At 47.5% G+C, this 17312-nt stretch overlaps 4 protein-coding genes across 4 annotated transcripts; 3 read left to right on the top strand and 1 right to left on the bottom strand.

Annotated features, from left to right (window-relative positions):
* Nucleotides 1–4035: 4035 nt before the first annotated feature.
* Nucleotides 4036–5277, bottom strand: LOC128278087 (ubiquitin-like domain-containing CTD phosphatase 1). The gene is made up of 4 exons (XM_053016742.1): nucleotides 5056–5277; nucleotides 4919–4986; nucleotides 4610–4862; nucleotides 4036–4546 (listed from the first exon to the last, which is right to left on the bottom strand). The coding sequence occupies exons 1-4, from the start codon at nucleotides 5216–5218 to the stop codon at nucleotides 4059–4061; spliced, it is 972 nt and encodes a 323-aa protein (XP_052872702.1). The 5' UTR covers nucleotides 5219–5277; the 3' UTR covers nucleotides 4036–4058.
* Nucleotides 5278–5435: 158 nt separating this feature from the next.
* On the top strand, nucleotides 5436–6646 carry LOC128266895 (E3 ubiquitin-protein ligase FANCL). The gene is made up of 3 exons (XM_053003683.1): nucleotides 5436–5510; nucleotides 5570–6475; nucleotides 6548–6646. Exons 1-3 carry the CDS (start codon nucleotides 5436–5438, stop codon nucleotides 6644–6646), a joined length of 1080 nt encoding a protein of 359 aa, XP_052859643.1.
* A 233-nt stretch (nucleotides 6647–6879) lies between these two features.
* Nucleotides 6880–8580, top strand: LOC128267881 (uncharacterized protein CG4449). The gene is made up of 7 exons (XM_053004830.1): nucleotides 6880–6915; nucleotides 6969–7220; nucleotides 7291–7377; nucleotides 7447–7685; nucleotides 7757–7858; nucleotides 7928–8204; nucleotides 8276–8580. Exons 2-7 carry the CDS (start codon nucleotides 7079–7081, stop codon nucleotides 8578–8580), a joined length of 1152 nt encoding a protein of 383 aa, XP_052860790.1. The 5' UTR covers nucleotides 6880–6915; nucleotides 6969–7078.
* A 3397-nt stretch (nucleotides 8581–11977) lies between these two features.
* LOC128276278 (chaoptin) lies at nucleotides 11978–17248 on the top strand. Its single transcript, XM_053014751.1, has 4 exons — nucleotides 11978–12096; nucleotides 12309–12453; nucleotides 12570–13373; nucleotides 13449–17248. The coding sequence occupies exons 1-4, from the start codon at nucleotides 11981–11983 to the stop codon at nucleotides 16587–16589; spliced, it is 4206 nt and encodes a 1401-aa protein (XP_052870711.1). The 5' UTR covers nucleotides 11978–11980; the 3' UTR covers nucleotides 16590–17248.
* Nucleotides 17249–17312: the final 64 nt, after the last annotated feature.

A 17312-nucleotide genomic window follows, 5' to 3' on the forward strand; every position in this document is an offset into this window, starting at 1 on the left:
TGTACTGTCTCTGCCGTTTCGTTTCCCATTACCTCGTTATCGACTCGTTCTTCAATTTTGTTATCTGTGACAATCGTTGCACCAATGCGATTGTCATCATCCGTTGCCTGTCCGTCGCGTGCATGGCTATTTGTATTGTGATTTTCGTTAGCACGGGGATTGTTTTCATTTGAATCTCTTTTTTTATCATTAGTCGACTCGTCGTCAGCTTTTGTCTCGTCAATCTGGTGATGGGTGTCAGAATGGATTTTGGGAGTGAAATTTTCCAATTGGTTGCTACTTGCTTCCGTCTCCTTGCATTCTCCGATGGTCGGTGGTGTTATCTTAAAATGCTCTGCTGGATTCATTGAGGTCACATGAGAAATTACGGGCAACGACGAAGATCCGGCGACTTTCTCTTTGTCGTCGTTATTTAGTGGTGGAACATCATTCTGCTCCCCTTCAACGTCGTCTCTTGTACACACGACACCTAGACCGGTTTTGTCAAGTACATTTTCTTCTTCCAGCGAAGATTCATTTCGTTTCACATTTTCACGTCCCTCAGTTGTTAAGTGTTCCACCGTGAAATCCGCCCGTTCTATTGAAGCCACCTGAGAAATTATGGGCAAAACTGTAGCCACCACTACAGTGCCAATGCTACTCGCTAGTGAACCGTCGTTATGTCCTGCGTTATTCGCATTTGGAGACGCGTCGTCGTCACACTCGTTCACTACCTGTTGCATTGTCACCTTTTGTCGCATCAACGCGAACGGATTGATCATCTTGCTCGTTTTAATCTTACTTGCTTTACGGCCTTGTGCATTACTGCCAATAGTCAAACGAGAACTTCCTGACTCAATCTCCCTTGCACACTCCACCGCAGAAAAGCGACTGAATGGTTCTTCATGAAACTCCGCCTCGCGTACACCGCTCAACGCGTGTTCCATCTTGATACGCATCCCGTCAAACGGCGCTATCTGTTCCGCCGGACACTCGGCAGCATAATACGGATCGTAAGTCGGAAATTCACTCTTAATCGGTCGGCTGCTCCACTCAGTATCGACTGGTTCTTGCTTAACGTTAACAATACCAACACCATCGATTGGATTACGTTCTAAATCTTGGCACTGCTCCCTTTCCATTGCATGATCGTGCTCCGGATCGAGTATCTCTTGTTTTATGCGAACCGGTTCCTCTCTGTGTTTTTTGCTAGCAACTTCCCTACTCTTAACCTTGCCATGTTGACTTCGTTTCGCCTTCTTTTTTTTGTGCTCTACTGCTCCTGTTTCGGAGTGTGAGATGTGATTTAGCGATAACGTTGGAGTTGCATTGTCTATCGACACGGTTTCATCCAAGACTGTCGCATTAAACAAGCCTTTCTCTTTCTTGATCTTCATCCGAAGAGGTTGTTGTACGATCGATTTTGTTTGGTTCGATGGTCGCCGATCGCTATCGTGTGTGCCGTCAAGAGGTTCCTGCTTAATACAAACGCTCGTTGTAGGTTGGCTTACGCGAGGCAGATCTTCCCCGTCGTCGAAAGTCGTAGGCTCTTGCTTGATTTGCAACAGCTCCTGCACCATCGACTGTCGTTGTTCACACTGGGTACTATCTTCGTGACAAGCGCGTGGAAATAGAACACGATATGTGCCCTCCGTAGAGGACTCTGGGGCTGAAATAGCTGCACCATTGCCTTGTTCTTGTCGCTGCTGATTGTCATCAGCATCACTATGGACATCGTCGTCGCAAAAATCACCAAATCCATCGCCGTGACCATCATTGCTGTCATTGGTTTCATCCTGACTTGACTCAGATGCATTCACTGGTGGAACACTATCATTTCCCCTCTCTGACTCCTTTTCTTTATCACCCAGAGAATCATCTGATCGTAAGCGTTCCGATTCTTCGGCAGTTGCTGTAAACTGTTCCTGTTTTATATTCGACATAGAGAATACTACCATCGGTTTCTGGATGGCATTTCGCTCCACCACATCGTTTTCGGCTCGGGTCCGGTAGCTGGCCTGCCTGCGCTTTTTAGTAGCCGCAATCGGTTCAATCGCTGTATTCACGGATGATTGCTCTGCATCCTCTGCTTCCGCTTTCGTGAGTGAAGCAGCCTGTTGAGCTGCTGGGGAATCGCTAGGAATCACTGGTTCTACGCTACTTTCCGTTTTGACGGTTAGCGTAAGCTCGAGCGGCGGAGGATAGGGCAACTCTCTATCTTCCTCACACTGTAGATTCCCTTCGCTCTTCGGGATATTATCCCTTAGCGATGGACGGCCTCTCAGACGCTTTCCTTCCCCTGCGTTGGGTTCCCTCAGCCCATTCGGTAACGCATCTTCCTTTTTGACACTCTCGAGCACAGGAATAGGTTCCGCGATCAGCAACTGGCCCTTACAGTACACTACATAGTGGCGCACGAGCGCGCTTTTCTTCACGAAATATTTGCCGCACTTTGGGCACGAAGCCCGGGCACGTAGAAAGCATGAATGCCAATGAAACAGATTACGAGTCTTGAACACCTTATTGCAGAGTTGACAACGCATATCAGGAACTAATACATCGTACACTTTCCCGTACGGACGACCGCACCCATTAGTTTCAATGTGCCTGCGATGGAGATAAACGACCAAACAAGACAAGAAGCAAATTACAATAAATCAGCAATTGTCTTAACACACAAAAAGGAATACAGAACGCATTACTCACTTTGTCAGCGATACGTGTCGGGCGAATTTCTTCGAACATCGGAAACAACGGTACTGTGTGCGGGACAACTTGTGCCAGAGATGGTGATTTTTCAAATCCTTGGCAGCAGCAAAGGTCTCCGTACAAGCAGTGCAGCCAAACTTGTGTATCGATGGCGCATGCTTTACGAGAAGGTGCCGGTCAAGTTCCTCGCTCGAGTCGTACACCTTCTTGCAGTAATCGCAAGCGAACTCCACCTTGAGCCGTTTCTCTGTCGATACTTGTTCATGTCGTTCATTAACGGACACTCCGCCCTCTTCTTTGCAAGCTCTGCTCGTATCAGCAACACTTGTGGCACCAGACTGTCTAGTGGTCCGTTTCTGTCCGGTTCTTGATTGCGATGGCACCTGTAGTTTTACTTCTACCGGTGAAGGTTCTTCAATTTTGATGGGGTTTTCCATTTTAATCTGCAAAAACAAATAGGCAAAAGAACAATGTATCAAAAATATTGGACCATAAGCATAGCCATGCGATTAGGAATCATTTCAGTAGACAAACCAGTGTTGTGGAAGGATCCACCAGTGGCAGGTGCAGGATATTGCGAGTCTGTACATTCGTCGCGGCACACATTGAACGATACTCGTAGAAGTCGTTTACTTTATCCATACACAACAAGCAAATATATTGTGGCATTTGATCATTTTTGTGAACCTGTAGACCTACACATTCCTCGATTTTTTTGGCCAGCGTGGGCTCTTCCTCGTCAATAAGAATCACGTCGTCGTCGTCTTCCAGTATCGGCCGCTTATTTGGATGATCTACACCGCAAAGCCGGCAAATGTTGTAGATTTGTTGATGCAGAATACTTATCGAAAACCGCTCCATGTTAGGGCTGGTTGGTGTGCCGAGGACTTTCGAAGCTATCGTCAGTGATGTCTGTTAATATTCAACTTCAGCCGGCCATGTGCAAACTCAAACTCGTATCAGGACACCGAACATAGGGCAATGCAGAAATAGTGGATCGGAGCTTTCCTCTGTTTTTCTACTCAAAGGAAAGAAGTGGAAAACTCGAAATCTCCTCTTTTCCGTACAAACTATTATTTCAACAAATCAAATGGTCCTTCTGACGTTTTGTTTTCAACGCCACACCGCCGCTCTCACACACACACGCCAACAAAAACCAATCTGTTGTCAAATGTAATCTCGAAAACGCACACCAATGTTTGGTTCGTGTCACGGATGTTGGGATGCCAGGGAAAGAAGGGCTTTTTTCTCAACTTTCAACGTAACAAAACGTGTAATCTGCCATATTAATAGTGTTATTATCATAGAAGCATTCAATCTTACAGCTATTTGTTTTAATAGACTTTGTGCAACATCATTACAGCAGAGATTTAACTAGAGCGTTTCTTCAATAGATAATCCTCCCATCGCCGATGATTCAGTATGTCGAAGTCATCACAGTTTTCCGCGATTGCTTTCAGATACTTGGCCAGCTTCAGCAGCTCCTTATCCTTGTGACGATTCAGGTGCGCCTCCGAGAACGGTTTGATGCGCAGACCGGACTTTGGATTCATCAGAAAGTTTCGTCGCAGATCATCGAACATGATCGTGTTCTTCGACGAGTATTGGGTGTATTTGCCCCAAATTACACCCAGCGGTTTCACCTCAATTACGCCACGCAGCGGGCACAAAACAGTGATCATGGCCGCATCATCCAACATAAAAACCAGCTTGTAATCCCGCGTCTCATCGGTTACGCCAAGCAGTTTCATCTTTTCCACTATCCAGCGCATTGAAGTGGCCGACCAAATAGCAATATCGTAGTCCTGGTAAGCCGCCGCCAGGAATTCATGTAGATACGGGCGCATCAATTCAGCTCCTATCGGAAAAGTTGGCAATTAGTGGTTCTCCCATTCGAACAGGTCAGCCGATATCTACGAACCGTTTTCGGCTACAGAACGGTGGTCGAATATTGTGTAATCGATGTCCAGCACTAGTAGCTTTTTGCCTTCGCGCGGCGGATTTAGCTCCTTGATGGTGTATTCCTTAATGCGCTTGTTTATTTTTGTCAGGTAGATCTCCTTGTTCTCCAGCGGCACGTTATCGTCCTCTTCTTTATCGAGGTCGTTTACAACGCTTCCAATGTCGGTAGGCCGCGATGAAGCCTCCATAATGTCGCACTCCAACGATCCAACCTAGCATCCGATCGGACAGATCAAAACATGCTGTGAGGAAAGAACATTTTACTTACCATCATCACTTTAAAATTCGGCTTCAGTTCCAAAACGCCAAGTCTTATATCATCCGTTACAGGCTTCCCTGTTGATAAATATAATAGGGGATTTTCAGTGTTTGGCATACATCACAGTTATTTGGTTAGGTACTCACCTTTGTGCTTCAAATTTAGCAGCTTTTGACGCTCCGGCCGGACCTGTGTTTTTTTGCAAATTTCATGCCTCAGCACAGCGACGGTGTCATGCTCGGTCAGATCCTCGATAGGATATTCCTTTCCGCTCCACTTGATAATGATCGTCACCTCTTTCGTATCCATGTTTTACTTCGATTTTCTCAATTGAGCAACCCAAACTCTGCCGCAGTCTTTGACGGCTCGTTATCGCTGAGTAAACGCAGTGGTTTTTTTCTCTGCTTTTCTTATGTCAAAAAACGGCGGCACAGCCGGTTTCGAATTTCGATACGCGTGAGGGAAACCATTTTCGAAGACGCGAAACGTAAACAAAACATTCAACATTTTCTAGCGGTGCTGAGAAATGGAAAACTTTTTACGAAAATTCCCCTTTCTAGTGCAACTAAACCCGTATTACTTCACTGGGCTCTACAAACAGGTAAGCGGACAACTAGTTTGAAACTAAACTTTTTGTATTAATCCGGGCTGCTTTCGCAGGCATACCATTTTCGTTTTTATTTTCCACAATTTCCTAGCACCAGAAACAACAGAACAGCCGTTTTTTGTGGATCCACACCGATACCGCTCAGTTCTGATCAAGTTTCCATCTGTGACGTCGAAGCCTTCGTAACCAGCATACTGAATGCGCTGGATCAACGACACATTGAGAATCAAGATCAAAAAGAATCGGGCGCTTTAACCGATATTGCATTTGACTTGCTATCAGTCCAAGAGCGGTACCAATGTGATGTTACGTTCAACGGTAGCTTCAATATCGTAGAAATTAGCAATTTACGAAATTGGAAAAAGCATTCAATCTCCCTCAGCCACACCTCGAACGGGCAATTTAAGATTGTGCAGCACACTCTGCCGGATCTTGTCATCACCGAAGCGTTCACACGCCAGGCAACGCTAGAACGGCAGATGCAAATTTTTGTGGATGTGCTCGATCAATTAAAAGAGTTCTACAACAATCTCAGCATGATTGATGAACTCTGCTACGTCGTTTACCCCATTCATATTGACACAAGGACTTCGTGGCGAATTTTCAAGTACGATCAAAAGGTGTTCCTTAAAATTGTACTGCATCCGCTCCAGCCTTCGTCGATAGACATCACATTCATTGGACCCACGAGACTTGTGTCTAAATTACGAGAAAAGTACAATGAAAAGCAAGAAGAATGGGACACAGAAAGTCGTGTTTATACGAATTTGGTCAGAATATTCGACATCATTTCTTTTCCCATACGACCGATGCAACTCGCTGGAGCGGAGCGGAGCGAGGACGGAGACGACGCCTGTGGTATTTGTATGGTCTACAAGGATTCGGACAATCGCATTCCGTTCATTTCGTGCGACAATGAAAAATGTTCACTTATTTTCCATGTGTCCTGCCTAAAAGAGGTGAGTGGTCTTTCTGAATAAAGTTTCATGGTAATGGAAATCTGCTTTTATTTACAGTGGTTCTGTTCACAGAAGGAAAGCAAACAATTTTTCACTGTATCGATCGGAAACTGTCCGTACTGCAAGCAAAAAATATCCTCCAGTTTCGATGACCTTATATTGTCTGTATGATTAAATAAAGGAAACTTACATCGTAATAGTCGACCAAAATTTTACCGTCTTTTCGAACTCCGTTTCCAATAAAATCAAAAGCCTATGCTATAAAATTATAGCACGTCAAACAAACTGTCAGAAAAACTGCTGGTAGTGAGCGGGGATTTTGTTTGCCGGCAGCCAAACAATTAATTACTTGAATCTTCCTGTTGTTCCGAGTGGTTTGTTGCTGTTTAAAATGGCCTCTAAGCATAATATTTTTGGCAATCTTGATAACTACCTAGCAAGTAAGTAAATCTAACGTTATGTGAACATAAATCAACATTTCGTTTTCCTGTAGCTGATGATAACAATGGTTTTGACGCAGCTGAACTTGCGGAACTAGAGCGCCAAAATGCTAGATTTCAAAGAGGCATAAAAAATAAAAATCATAAACGTGGTAAAAGAAATATGGCTCTATCAAAGGAAAGCACATCAAAAGCTACTACAAATGCCGATCAAAGGGGAAAAACTATTGCCTGCGACGCAACGTTGGAATGCAACACAGACCAGCCTGATTCCATAGACCTAACGGAAGGCATAAGTTTACATGGTATGTTGGTAAACTGTACAAATGTTTAACATCATTCGACTAACTGATTTTGTTGTTTTTCTCATTGTAGAAGATATGCAAGAATTGATTAGTAAGTATGACTTTGCGTGCTGTAATCCGGATCCCCAGGTGGGAAAGAACCTCAGGAAAAAGTATTGTAAGTGTAGAGTTACTTCTTGCCAGTACAGACCCGAGCTGAAAGCATGCATAATATTGCTGATTTCAGCGTTTTACTATAAAACTAAGCGGTCCTTCGGTGATATTCATCAGTCCTACAAAACAAAACATCCGGTGGCTGTCACTGAGATAGCAGTTTTTAGGGAAAAATTGAAAACGGTTGCAGAAAACCTGGATACATTATTTGTTGAAGCCAAAAGCATGCATCAGGCAGAAGCACCCACCACTGCAACGCGTGGCAGGGGCCGTACACGGCCAAACCTTAACGTGGGACCTCCGACAGCCGTGGTAAGGACAGGAAGTGTTGGAAAACATGTTTTGCTTGTCCGGTGTTATTAATCTTTTTTCTTCCTCAATAGATAATATTAGACGAAGATGATCCTCCCGCAGTTGCGACGAATCGGCGCCGTCGTTCCCTGAGGCTCAATGGGTCAACCATCGATAAACCAACTGAATCTGTTGTAAGTAAAGGGTTCATGAGGGGTGGTTTATTTTGGTAAATGTACAAGTTTGGTGTTAAAACTCATCAGATAACCTTGGATTCGGATGAAGAAACTGCAGCACCAATTTCTCAACTGGATCAGTCATTTGAGGCAGAAAACTACAACATGCGAATTAAGGTGAAATGGGGCGGAAATATCGAAACCTTCAATCACCGTAAACATCAGAAGTTTATGGACATCATCACACAACTGGCAGTAAGGGAACGCGCCGACAAAGAATGCATTCTGCTAAATCTGAACGATCGCGTCATCTATGCCAACGATACACCCGACACAATCGGGTATAAAACGTACCAGTTTATCTGTGAGTAAACCGTGGCAACCCAGAAACGTCACAAAAAGGTTTGCAAATGTAATCCATCGGACCTGTTTTAGCTGGACGCATTCTTCAGGAAAAGGCTCCAACACTGTCCAAGGCCGGCCCTGCAACATCAGCAAAAACGACCGAAGCTAACCTCATTACACTAAAGGTGCAGCTGGAAAAGCGCAAGGAACCGCTGCGTCTGCAGATCAACAAACAGCAAAAGATGGCTGTGCTGGTGGTCAAGTGTGCCGAAGAGCTGAAATGCGAACCGGCGAAAATTAGGCTATACTTCGACGGTGAACTGGTTAACACCGACAGCAAACCGGAAGAACTAGAATTGGAAGGCGAAGAGATGCTGGACGTCCGCATGGTATAATAACCGGTTACTATTTGTTACTCGGTTGTTTTTTTCCTTTTAGATCATAAGTTTTCTTATAACAAATGTGTGACTTCGTTCATGTATTTAAATTCTATTTGATCTTTCGTCAGTAAAAAATTGAATTTCTTGGCAACTGTAAGTAGCAGTGTTGAATTCCGCGAAGCGAGGGGGCGACTGGGGGTAAAAACAATCCGCCCAACATGCTCGCGCCTACATAATCTCTTTTCTGCCCTTAATACACACTTCCAAAACAATGTTTTGGCCCCGAGCCCGTAGCCGCCCTCGCCCTCGAAACAACATCCCTCGCGCAGTGCGGAACTGACCTAAGAAACCACTACATGCAAACGGCGATCGCAGCCAGAGGTTTCGCTGTGCGCGTGTGTGTTCACACGATCGCACTTGCGAGCCGTCGATCAGGTTCAGGTTGATGGCGCATGAATGACGGCGAGGCGATGGTATCTCTTCGGAGAGTGTTTTTCTTCACTCACCCACAGTTCGTTCGCATCTTGTGGCTCGCTGTTGCCCTTGCCTGTCCCATGGACCTCAGTAGCGTATTCGGTGTAGAGCAGAACGGTTCGCGTGTGCGGGTTGCTGTTAGCTGAAGCTGCCGGAGTGTGAGATCTAACGGCCATCTTACGGTAATCGTGATCTCTTCGTGCCCGGAGTGACCACTACCACCAGTGGCGCGTGCAGAGAATCCGTTTTACCCAACATTGAGCGCAGCAGCAGTTTCTGGCGGTTGATTGGCTCTGGTTCGACCGTGTAACGGGTTCTGGCTGGAATTCTGGGTGGCCTAGTAACGTCGTGAAACGCCTGGAGAGCTGCTGTACCTCGCTCGGTCGCTGTGAACTGTGTGTCGTGTTTCTAAATGTAAGATATTGATGGGTTCGTGAGCCCGTGATAGCTCCCATGTGATAATGGACTGTCGTAACGAGCCGTAGTGAAGGGAAGCTCGCCTAGGATGTGCATGATTTAATGTTTCCCGTACGCACTCCGAAAGTCCCGGGGCAGAGTTGCGTGTGAAAAGAAAGCGTTGAGCACCAGCGCGATGGACATACTGCTGTGCGCCCTCGGAAACCGTCGGAACACATCATCAGCAGTCCGCCACCAATGATCTGGCATTCCAATCGAAATCCATGCCCCAAGAAACACGGTGGCGGCGACTGCTACGACGAGTATGACGACGGCATCCCATCATCTCTTTCGTTATCGAATTCTTCGTATAACCAGTTTACCACTTTCGAATTTTTCATGCATAGCATGCGCTGGCCAGCGCGCGCGAGAGCATGTAGTGTGTTTTGCGTTTCTCCGGGCGGTGCTCTTTTTCTGGCCTCTCTTCTTTCTTATATTTTCATTCCATTTTGAGGTCAACACCAACACTGCCAGACGCGAAGGGATTGAGATTCCTGTTTTTTTCTTATGCCTCTTTTGAAACGGGCCACCGCCACGGTTCGCGCCCGGCTGAGAAGCTGTGAATGAGATGCTGTCGGGCGGGCCCGGGAACTCGTTTCTCCATGCCTGGAACCTGGCTCTGCATGGTTGGTAGGTTGACGCATGCAACCGCGTGTGGATTCGCGGACCGCCGATCGTTCGTGGTACCCACGGAAACAGGTGGTGAGTGCGTGAGCACCGATCGTTCGAAAGACTTGCGCGGCCGGCCAGGCGAATAACCCCCGCGCGCACACGCTTGTGTAACCCACGCGCAGTGAACTATTCAAGTTTATTAGCACCGTCGTCTCTTCTGCTTTTCGCCTTTCTTTCGGCGACTCTTCTGCCTTTTTTTCGTTGGTCCTTCGAAACGCTCGAACGCAAAGCTGGTCGCGCAGCCGCAGCCCTGTGCTGCGATGCTTCAGTGAACTTGGATGTTTTGTGTTTGCTCGCTTGGACAACATAGCGATATGGTGCGACAATAATGGCGCAATTTTTGCCTGGGGCCTGTTTGATTTGAATATGACTGCGTCGGCGGTCCTGGGTGGTGTGCGGCAACCATTTAACGGCTATTAGAGTCGCTGCATGCTTTAGTGAGTGTTTCAAATTGAAGGATTTTACAATCCTGCTCTCCTGCGAAGGAACAAGACAAAACGTTCACGACGGCTGCCAACGATTGTAATCATAGCGTGAGAGAGGTTCAACTCGAAAACGGTTAAGGTCCATTCGCGACCAGATCGCAAACTATCAGAGCGCATGATCGACGAGGTGTTTTCTATCTTGGCTGGAGAAAATCAATTTTTCGTTTGATTTCTCCCGCAGACATAGCGTGTGCTCGTGCAGGTGTGCAGGATTTCTCACTGGTTTCGTTCCCCCATTCTCAGTGCACCGTTACGATCACATTTATTGAGAACAGCAGACAGTGGGCAATTTAAATGTCGTAGTTGACCTTGAAAGGATTAGAATGTTTCTACACCTTAGACTACTCAGAGACTGTAGCAACTGTTTGCCGAATCTATCAATAAGAAAATCAGTGACACAATATGTGAATCGAACGCTCGGTTTAATCAAAACCCGTGAAAAGAAAAGAAATAATAATCCTTTTCTCGAGCAAGTGTTTTGCATGCTTCTCGCAGGTTATTTAAATGCAGCTTGGCGAACATTCTTTCTCTCTATCTTCCAATGAACTTGGCTTAAGCGTTAAACGGTGCAGTTATTGCATTTCACAATAGAAATAGTTTTGGGATTTTATATTTGATATACGCTCAGAAGGTAACTATTAATGTAATTAGCTGTGTCCTTTCCAGTTATTTTATACGTGCTATCACTCTAGTTGTGGTGGGTGTTTGAGTAGGTCAGCGTTATAAACTTCAACAAAATAATCAGGAATTCTCTAATGTTTGTTTGATGTTTAAAGAAGAATGACGTAACTTGTGCAACACGTTGTTATTGTGTTAAATATTTAGCTTTTTGTGCAAATATTATCCTACGTAGCCATTTTGTTGTTAAATTTTCGAATACATGTTGTCAGCATTCTTTGATTGAACGAATCATACAGTTTTTTGCTGCATTGTGCATATGCACGTTACAACCAGGTGCCCACGTGAAAATAATGTATGGAAAACATTTTATCACCTTCACTGACGTTGCATGGTTCGCTGATGTTTGATTTCTCCTCAGCGGAAGCGTCGATTAGAGGCAAAATAGAAAAAAAAGTTGGAAATTAGTAAATCTAATGCATTTCACTTCAACGACCGCTTATTGCGCTTATATATTGCGCAAATATAAAACAAATAAAAACATTCTTCCATCGCATCACGATACACGATGGTTTTTATCTGTGCATTTTCATTTATTTATTCGAACTTTCTTCAGCTGAACCAGCTTGGTTGTAAATAGTAATTGAGTGCCTTTCTCTACTGTAGGTTCCCGTGACAAGCTCAAACACTCCACCCTAAACATGACGCCAATGATTGCCCGTAATTTGTGGAAGTTTTTGCTGCCGCTCGCGTGCGCAGTAATTTCCGTTTCTTGTGCGTGGCGTCCGTGCGCGGATCTGGACGCGCTGTTAAAGATACCGTGTCGGTAAGTTTTTAAAAAATTTCACAAACCCCATTCCTACACTCCCCACCAGCCGGCACCCGAAGGTTAACCAAAATTCAACGCTCTCCTTTGCTGACTTTCGTCATCGGCACCACATGGGCAATTTTCACCCCTATTTCGATCAATAGCTTTTCACGGCCAAATTCAATCATTCGCCTCGTTCACCGGATTTTCTTTAATTCCCTTCCGCCCAGGTGTAATATCGAAACCGCGGGAAACAACAGCCAGTACGTGTTTGTTAACGTGAACTGCGATCGCACCACGCTAACTGCCCCGTTCCCGGCTGGCATTCCGATCATCTCGTTTTCCCAGCGAAATAATGGCCACCAAGTGTTGCCGGTAAGTTTGAGCGGCGTTTGAAAGCGCAATGACAAAAGCTCACTTGCAATTGTCTTAATCATTCATATGATTTCTTTAAATATCCTTCACTGTCAACCACTTCGCACCACTTAAAGGATTTGGCGTACCTCAACGCACCCGTTCGGAAGCTCGATTTCTCCAGCAACGTGCTCAGATCGTTCGGCAGAAAAGCCCTCTTTGCCAGTGTGGCCGAACATCTCACCGAACTGCGGCTCGCCAATAACCTACTGGGTGACAACCTTAATCCCATATTCTCCACCGACGTGCTTCAGCAACTGGAGGCATTGAAAATCCTGGACCTCTCGGGCAACCACATCATTGCGCTCGAAGAAAGCATCTTCGATGGTAACGACCGGCTGACGGAGCTGTACCTTGATCGTAACAAAATTACCACAGTTCCGGTGGCGGCCGTCAAGCAGCTGCCCACTCTGAAGCTCATCTCGCTGCGCAGTAATCGTATCGATTCACTCGAACCGGATGCCTTCAGTTTCGTCAACAAACTCGAGCGCATCGATCTGCGCAACAATCGCATTCGCAGCCTGAAATCAAACGCGTTCGCCAACCTGGCCAGCATGAAGGAGATACTGGTGGCCGGCAATCAGATAAGTCACGTCGACGAACGAGCACTGACCGGCATGGATCTTCTGCAGAAGCTCGACCTCTCGGACAATCTGTTAACCGAGTTTCCCTCGGAAGCGCTCGGTTCGGTCGTTTCCCTCAAGGTGCTCAACATTTCGCTAAACAACATTGCGAGACTCGAGTCAAACCAGTTGGCCCAGCTGAGAAATTTACAGATCTTGGACATGAGTCGTAACACGATCGCTACCATTCTGCCCGGCACCTTCCGGGAGCAGCTGTTGCTAAAGTACCTTGATTTGAGCCTAAACTCGTTGCGAACGGTGAGAATGGTTTTTGGGATGGATTCTTTGGTGCGCTACAGCCCCCTAATACCCTAATGCCATCTTGTGTTACAGATCGAGGACGATGCGTTCGAGGGACTGGAGAATCTACAAACGCTTATTCTGCGCGACAACAACATTCTCTTCATCCCGGGCAGCGCCCTAGGCCGTTTGCCGAAGCTCTCGAACTTGTACCTCGACTTTAACCGTGTGGCAGCCCTTTCGGCCAGCATTCTGAAATCGATTCAACCGGAAAACATTCGCTACCTGTCGCTGTCGCGTAATGTCATCCGCGAGCTGCCGGGCGACAGTTTCGCGGCCTTCCGGAAACTAATCTATCTCGACCTGTCCGGCAACAGCTTGGGTGTGATCAGCGAGGACACGTTGAAGGGCCTCGAAGGTACGCTGCTCGAGATTAAACTGTCGTTCAACCGGATCGCTTCGCTGCGTAAGATAGTACTACCGAAGCTGCGTCGCCTCGATCTGAGTGCCAATAGCATCGACGATCTGGCGATCGATTCGTTCCACAGTTTGGCCAATCTCTTGTACCTCAATGTGAGCGGCAACGAGCATATTGGCCAGATTACGCGCACCATGATTTATCCGCTAGCCAAGCTGCAAGTGATAGACATAAGTCACTGCGGCCTAAAGACGGTGCAGGCCGACTTGTTTCACAACAATTCTGACCTACGAATCGCATTGCTTAACGATAACCAGCTGAAGGTGATCGAAGAAGGGACATTCTTGAATTTGAACAATCTTTTCGAGCTCTCGCTTGCCGGTAACGGAATCGAACAGCTGATGCCACGCTCGTTCGTCAACACGGTAAACCTGCGGACGCTCAATTTGCGCAAGAATGCTCTGCAAGAACTGCGGGCCGATATGTTCACCACCGAGACTGCCCTGGAGCTGCTGGACGCTTCCCAGAACGCGCTCAAGAGTTTCTCTGCGAACACGCTGAAGATACACCCGCGGTTGCGGCGCGTGTTATTGGCAAACAACCGTCTGGAAGTATTTCCGCCAGACTTGATCGCAGGTCTCGACTATCTCGAAGTGATTGATCTGTCCGGCAACCATTTGGCGACAATCCAGCAGCTTGACTTTGGGCGGTTGGTCAATCTGCGGGAGCTGTATTTGAGCGGGAACGTGATCGATTCTGTGCAGGATATGGCATTCCACAACTCGTCCCAGCTGCAGGTTGTCGATCTGAGTGGCAACAAGCTCGAACGCCTGTCCGAACGTTCGTTCGAGGGCACGCTCCGGTTGGAGCGGCTCGACTTGAGCGACAATAAGCTAACTTCACTGCCCGATCAGGTGCTGGCCCGCAGCAGGGTTCAGCGTTTGGAGCAGATTGCCCTTGCCGGTAACAAGTTGACCAGCGTGCCGGTGTCCGCCATTGGCGACCAGCACGATTCGTTGCAAACGCTCGATTTGAGCCGCAACGCGATCCGCGAGGTTCCACGAGCCAGCCACATGCTCATGATCAACGCCAAGGAAGTAGATTACTCCTACAATCCACTCTCGCCGGAAGCGATCGCCACTGTCCTGGGGCAACCGAAAACGGTACGCAACCTCAATTTGGCCGGCACTGGCGTTCGTGAGCTGCCGATCCTGGAAACACCCTACCTGCGTACTCTCAACCTTTCGCACAACAACATCTCGGCCGTTAGTGGGAAAGCGTTCGAGAAGGTGACGCTCCTGGAACGCCTAGATCTGTCGTACAATGCGATCGGCGATGCGGACGGGCTACGTGAAATTTGGCCAAAGGTTGGGTTGCTTGCACAGCTCGATCTTTCGAACAATCCGATACGCGCAATTACTGCGGCTACGTTCGAACGACTCGACGGACTGACGGAGCTGTACATTCAGAGGTTGCCGGAGCTGACTCGCCTGGAAAAGAATGCGTTCAAGTCGCTGAAAGATCTCGCTGTGCTCGAAGCATACCAATACGCCAAGCTTGGCTACCTCGATGTTCAAGGCATCGTGCAGGAGCTGCCATCGCTCGCGGCAATCGATATTGAGACGAAGGACGCAAACCTGGAGTCGGACCAACTGCAAGTGATTCACCATCCGAAACTGCACACTCTCGGTCTGCACGGTTATGCTCTGCAGAGCATCTCTTCCGGTGCGTTTGCTGGCCTCCGTAACAAGCATCTCACCGTTAGACTGCACAACACGTCGCTTACGGCCCTTCCGCCAGCGCTACTTTTGCCGCTTCCCCGCTCGTCACAGATCGATTTCAGTATCGCTGGTTCGAAGGTCGGCACACTGACGCAGCCGTTCCTCAGCTCACTGGACGATCGCAAGAACAGTATCAAGATCGACGGACTAGCAACCAATCCGATCCGTTGCGACTGTCAGGCCCGTGCCTTCCGCCGGTGGATCCTCGCGACAAAGGTGACCGATGTGCGGTGTGCCAGTCCCGAGCCTCTGCGCGGTAAATTGCTCACCGAAGTGGGAGACATCGAGCTGGTATGTGACAATCGTAGTAAATCGGGAGCCGCTAGCACCACCACCACGCTGTCGGCTGCACCGTCGACAACGACCGGCAGCAGGACAACACCGACGATCAGCTTCTACAACTACACCTCAGAAGTGCAGATGACCAGGTCGACGACAGAGCACGACATCATCTGGAACATGGCACCGTCGAGCGGCTCGTCCAGCACAACCACCTCTCGATCGAAGAATTCCAAGTCGAAGATTGCATCGGCGTCGTTGCCACCGCTCAAGAAAATGCCGGGCGCCAACGATGACACACTCATTATCGGCATCGTCGGAGGGGTAGTGATTTTCATTTTTCTGCTCATCATTTGCATCTGCATCTGTCGGTTGAAGATGAACAACGACAGCTACCATCACCACCAGCAGCAGCACCATCGCGGGGGTCCCCCGATGGCGCTGGGCCTTGGCCCGGGTGGGCACCCCGCCGGAACGCTGCAAGTGAACTATAAGGGCGCAAAGGGTCAGGCGGCAACGGCGGCTCTCTACCCAACGCTAGCCCCACCCTACGCCCAGAGCTACGCCACGCTACCCTACAAACCGAATGGTTCACCTACGCAGGCTCGGCCAAGCTACTCGACTATTGGCCGAATACCGTACCAGTACCAGAACCATTCGCTCATGTCCCACCACCAATCGTCCGGACCCGGTACACTCACGCACTCGTCCCACAATCCCTACATAGTCTACCAGGACGATAAGGCCTATCGATGATGGTTGATGGCCAAATCAACCAGTAACAGTGACATCACTACCACCAGAGGTCTACCCCCGAATCCTCACCGGCCATCAGTCTGCCGGCGATCCAGTTACGATGGGTGTTGAATGAGTTGGGCATGATCGCGATCGTGTTTACTCATCGATGTTGTGTTTTTTCACCAGTGTATGCTGCCGTTGTTGATGTATGTTTGAGCAAGAAACAATCGAATCGATCACTAAACGAGTGTGTGCTTGTCTGTGTGTATGTGCGTGTGTGTGTTTGCGCGTGATTTTAATAATTGCTCTCATAACTCATGTTCATGTTTTGCCCGCCAATGTCTTACGAGAATGTTTGAGCACCGTAGAATGGTAATTTAACTAAAGAAAAAACGGTCCTTTCGATTCCATTTCTTTCCAAACCTATTTCTAGATTCGTCAGAACTGATTGCAGTCTTGCCTCTTTCCCCATTTGGTTGGGGGTGATGAAAATTATGTTTTGCAAGTAATTAGTATTAACATTAAAATGCATCGTATACATTTTTCGACAATTTCACCAATTTCCGGTTGCCCATTTGCATCCCCAAAACGCGCATTCTTCCGCGTTCTACCTGTAACAAAATGCTCAAAGTAGTTTAAAAATTGCGAAACATAACGTACATAATAATGTATTAATTGCGTCCCTCTTTCCACCTGCTCGGTGCTTCCGATTGCGCAGTTGAAAGTGAAATATTTGCGACA

This window comes from Anopheles cruzii, chromosome 2, assembly GCF_943734635.1.
Source record: "Anopheles cruzii chromosome 2, idAnoCruzAS_RS32_06, whole genome shotgun sequence".
Taxonomy (NCBI): Eukaryota; Metazoa; Arthropoda; class Insecta; order Diptera; family Culicidae; genus Anopheles; species Anopheles cruzii.

Excerpts from the sequence above, each read along its gene's own strand:
- LOC128267881 (XM_053004830.1), top strand. The coding sequence starts at position 7,079 with ATGGCTCTATCAAAGGAAAGCACATCAAAAGCTACTACAAATGCCGAT. Across the intron at positions 7,686-7,756 it reads TGGGACCTCCGACAGCCGTG|ATAATATTAGACGAAGATGA; the intron begins GTAAGGACAGGA and ends CTTCCTCAATAG. Across the intron at positions 8,205-8,275 it reads TAAAACGTACCAGTTTATCT|CTGGACGCATTCTTCAGGAA; the intron begins GTGAGTAAACCG and ends GACCTGTTTTAG.
- LOC128276278 (XM_053014751.1), top strand. The coding sequence starts at position 11,981 with ATGATTGCCCGTAATTTGTGGAAGTTTTTGCTGCCGCTCGCGTGCGCA. Across the intron at positions 12,097-12,308 it reads CTGTTAAAGATACCGTGTCG|GTGTAATATCGAAACCGCGG; the intron begins GTAAGTTTTTAA and ends CCTTCCGCCCAG. Across the intron at positions 13,374-13,448 it reads GCCTAAACTCGTTGCGAACG|ATCGAGGACGATGCGTTCGA; the intron begins GTGAGAATGGTT and ends CTTGTGTTACAG.
- LOC128266895 (XM_053003683.1), top strand. The coding sequence starts at position 5,436 with ATGGAAAACTTTTTACGAAAATTCCCCTTTCTAGTGCAACTAAACCCG. Across the intron at positions 5,511-5,569 it reads TCACTGGGCTCTACAAACAG|GCATACCATTTTCGTTTTTA; the intron begins GTAAGCGGACAA and ends CTGCTTTCGCAG. Across the intron at positions 6,476-6,547 it reads ATGTGTCCTGCCTAAAAGAG|AAGGAAAGCAAACAATTTTT; the intron begins GTGAGTGGTCTT and ends TTCTGTTCACAG.
- LOC128278087 (XM_053016742.1), bottom strand. The coding sequence starts at position 5,218 with ATGGATACGAAAGAGGTGACGATCATTATCAAGTGGAGCGGAAAGGAA. Across the intron at positions 4,987-5,055 it reads GCTAAATTTGAAGCACAAAG|GGAAGCCTGTAACGGATGAT; the intron begins GTGAGTACCTAA and ends ATTTATCAACAG. Across the intron at positions 4,547-4,609 it reads CCGTTCTGTAGCCGAAAACG|GAGCTGAATTGATGCGCCCG; the intron begins GTTCGTAGATAT and ends CTTTTCCGATAG.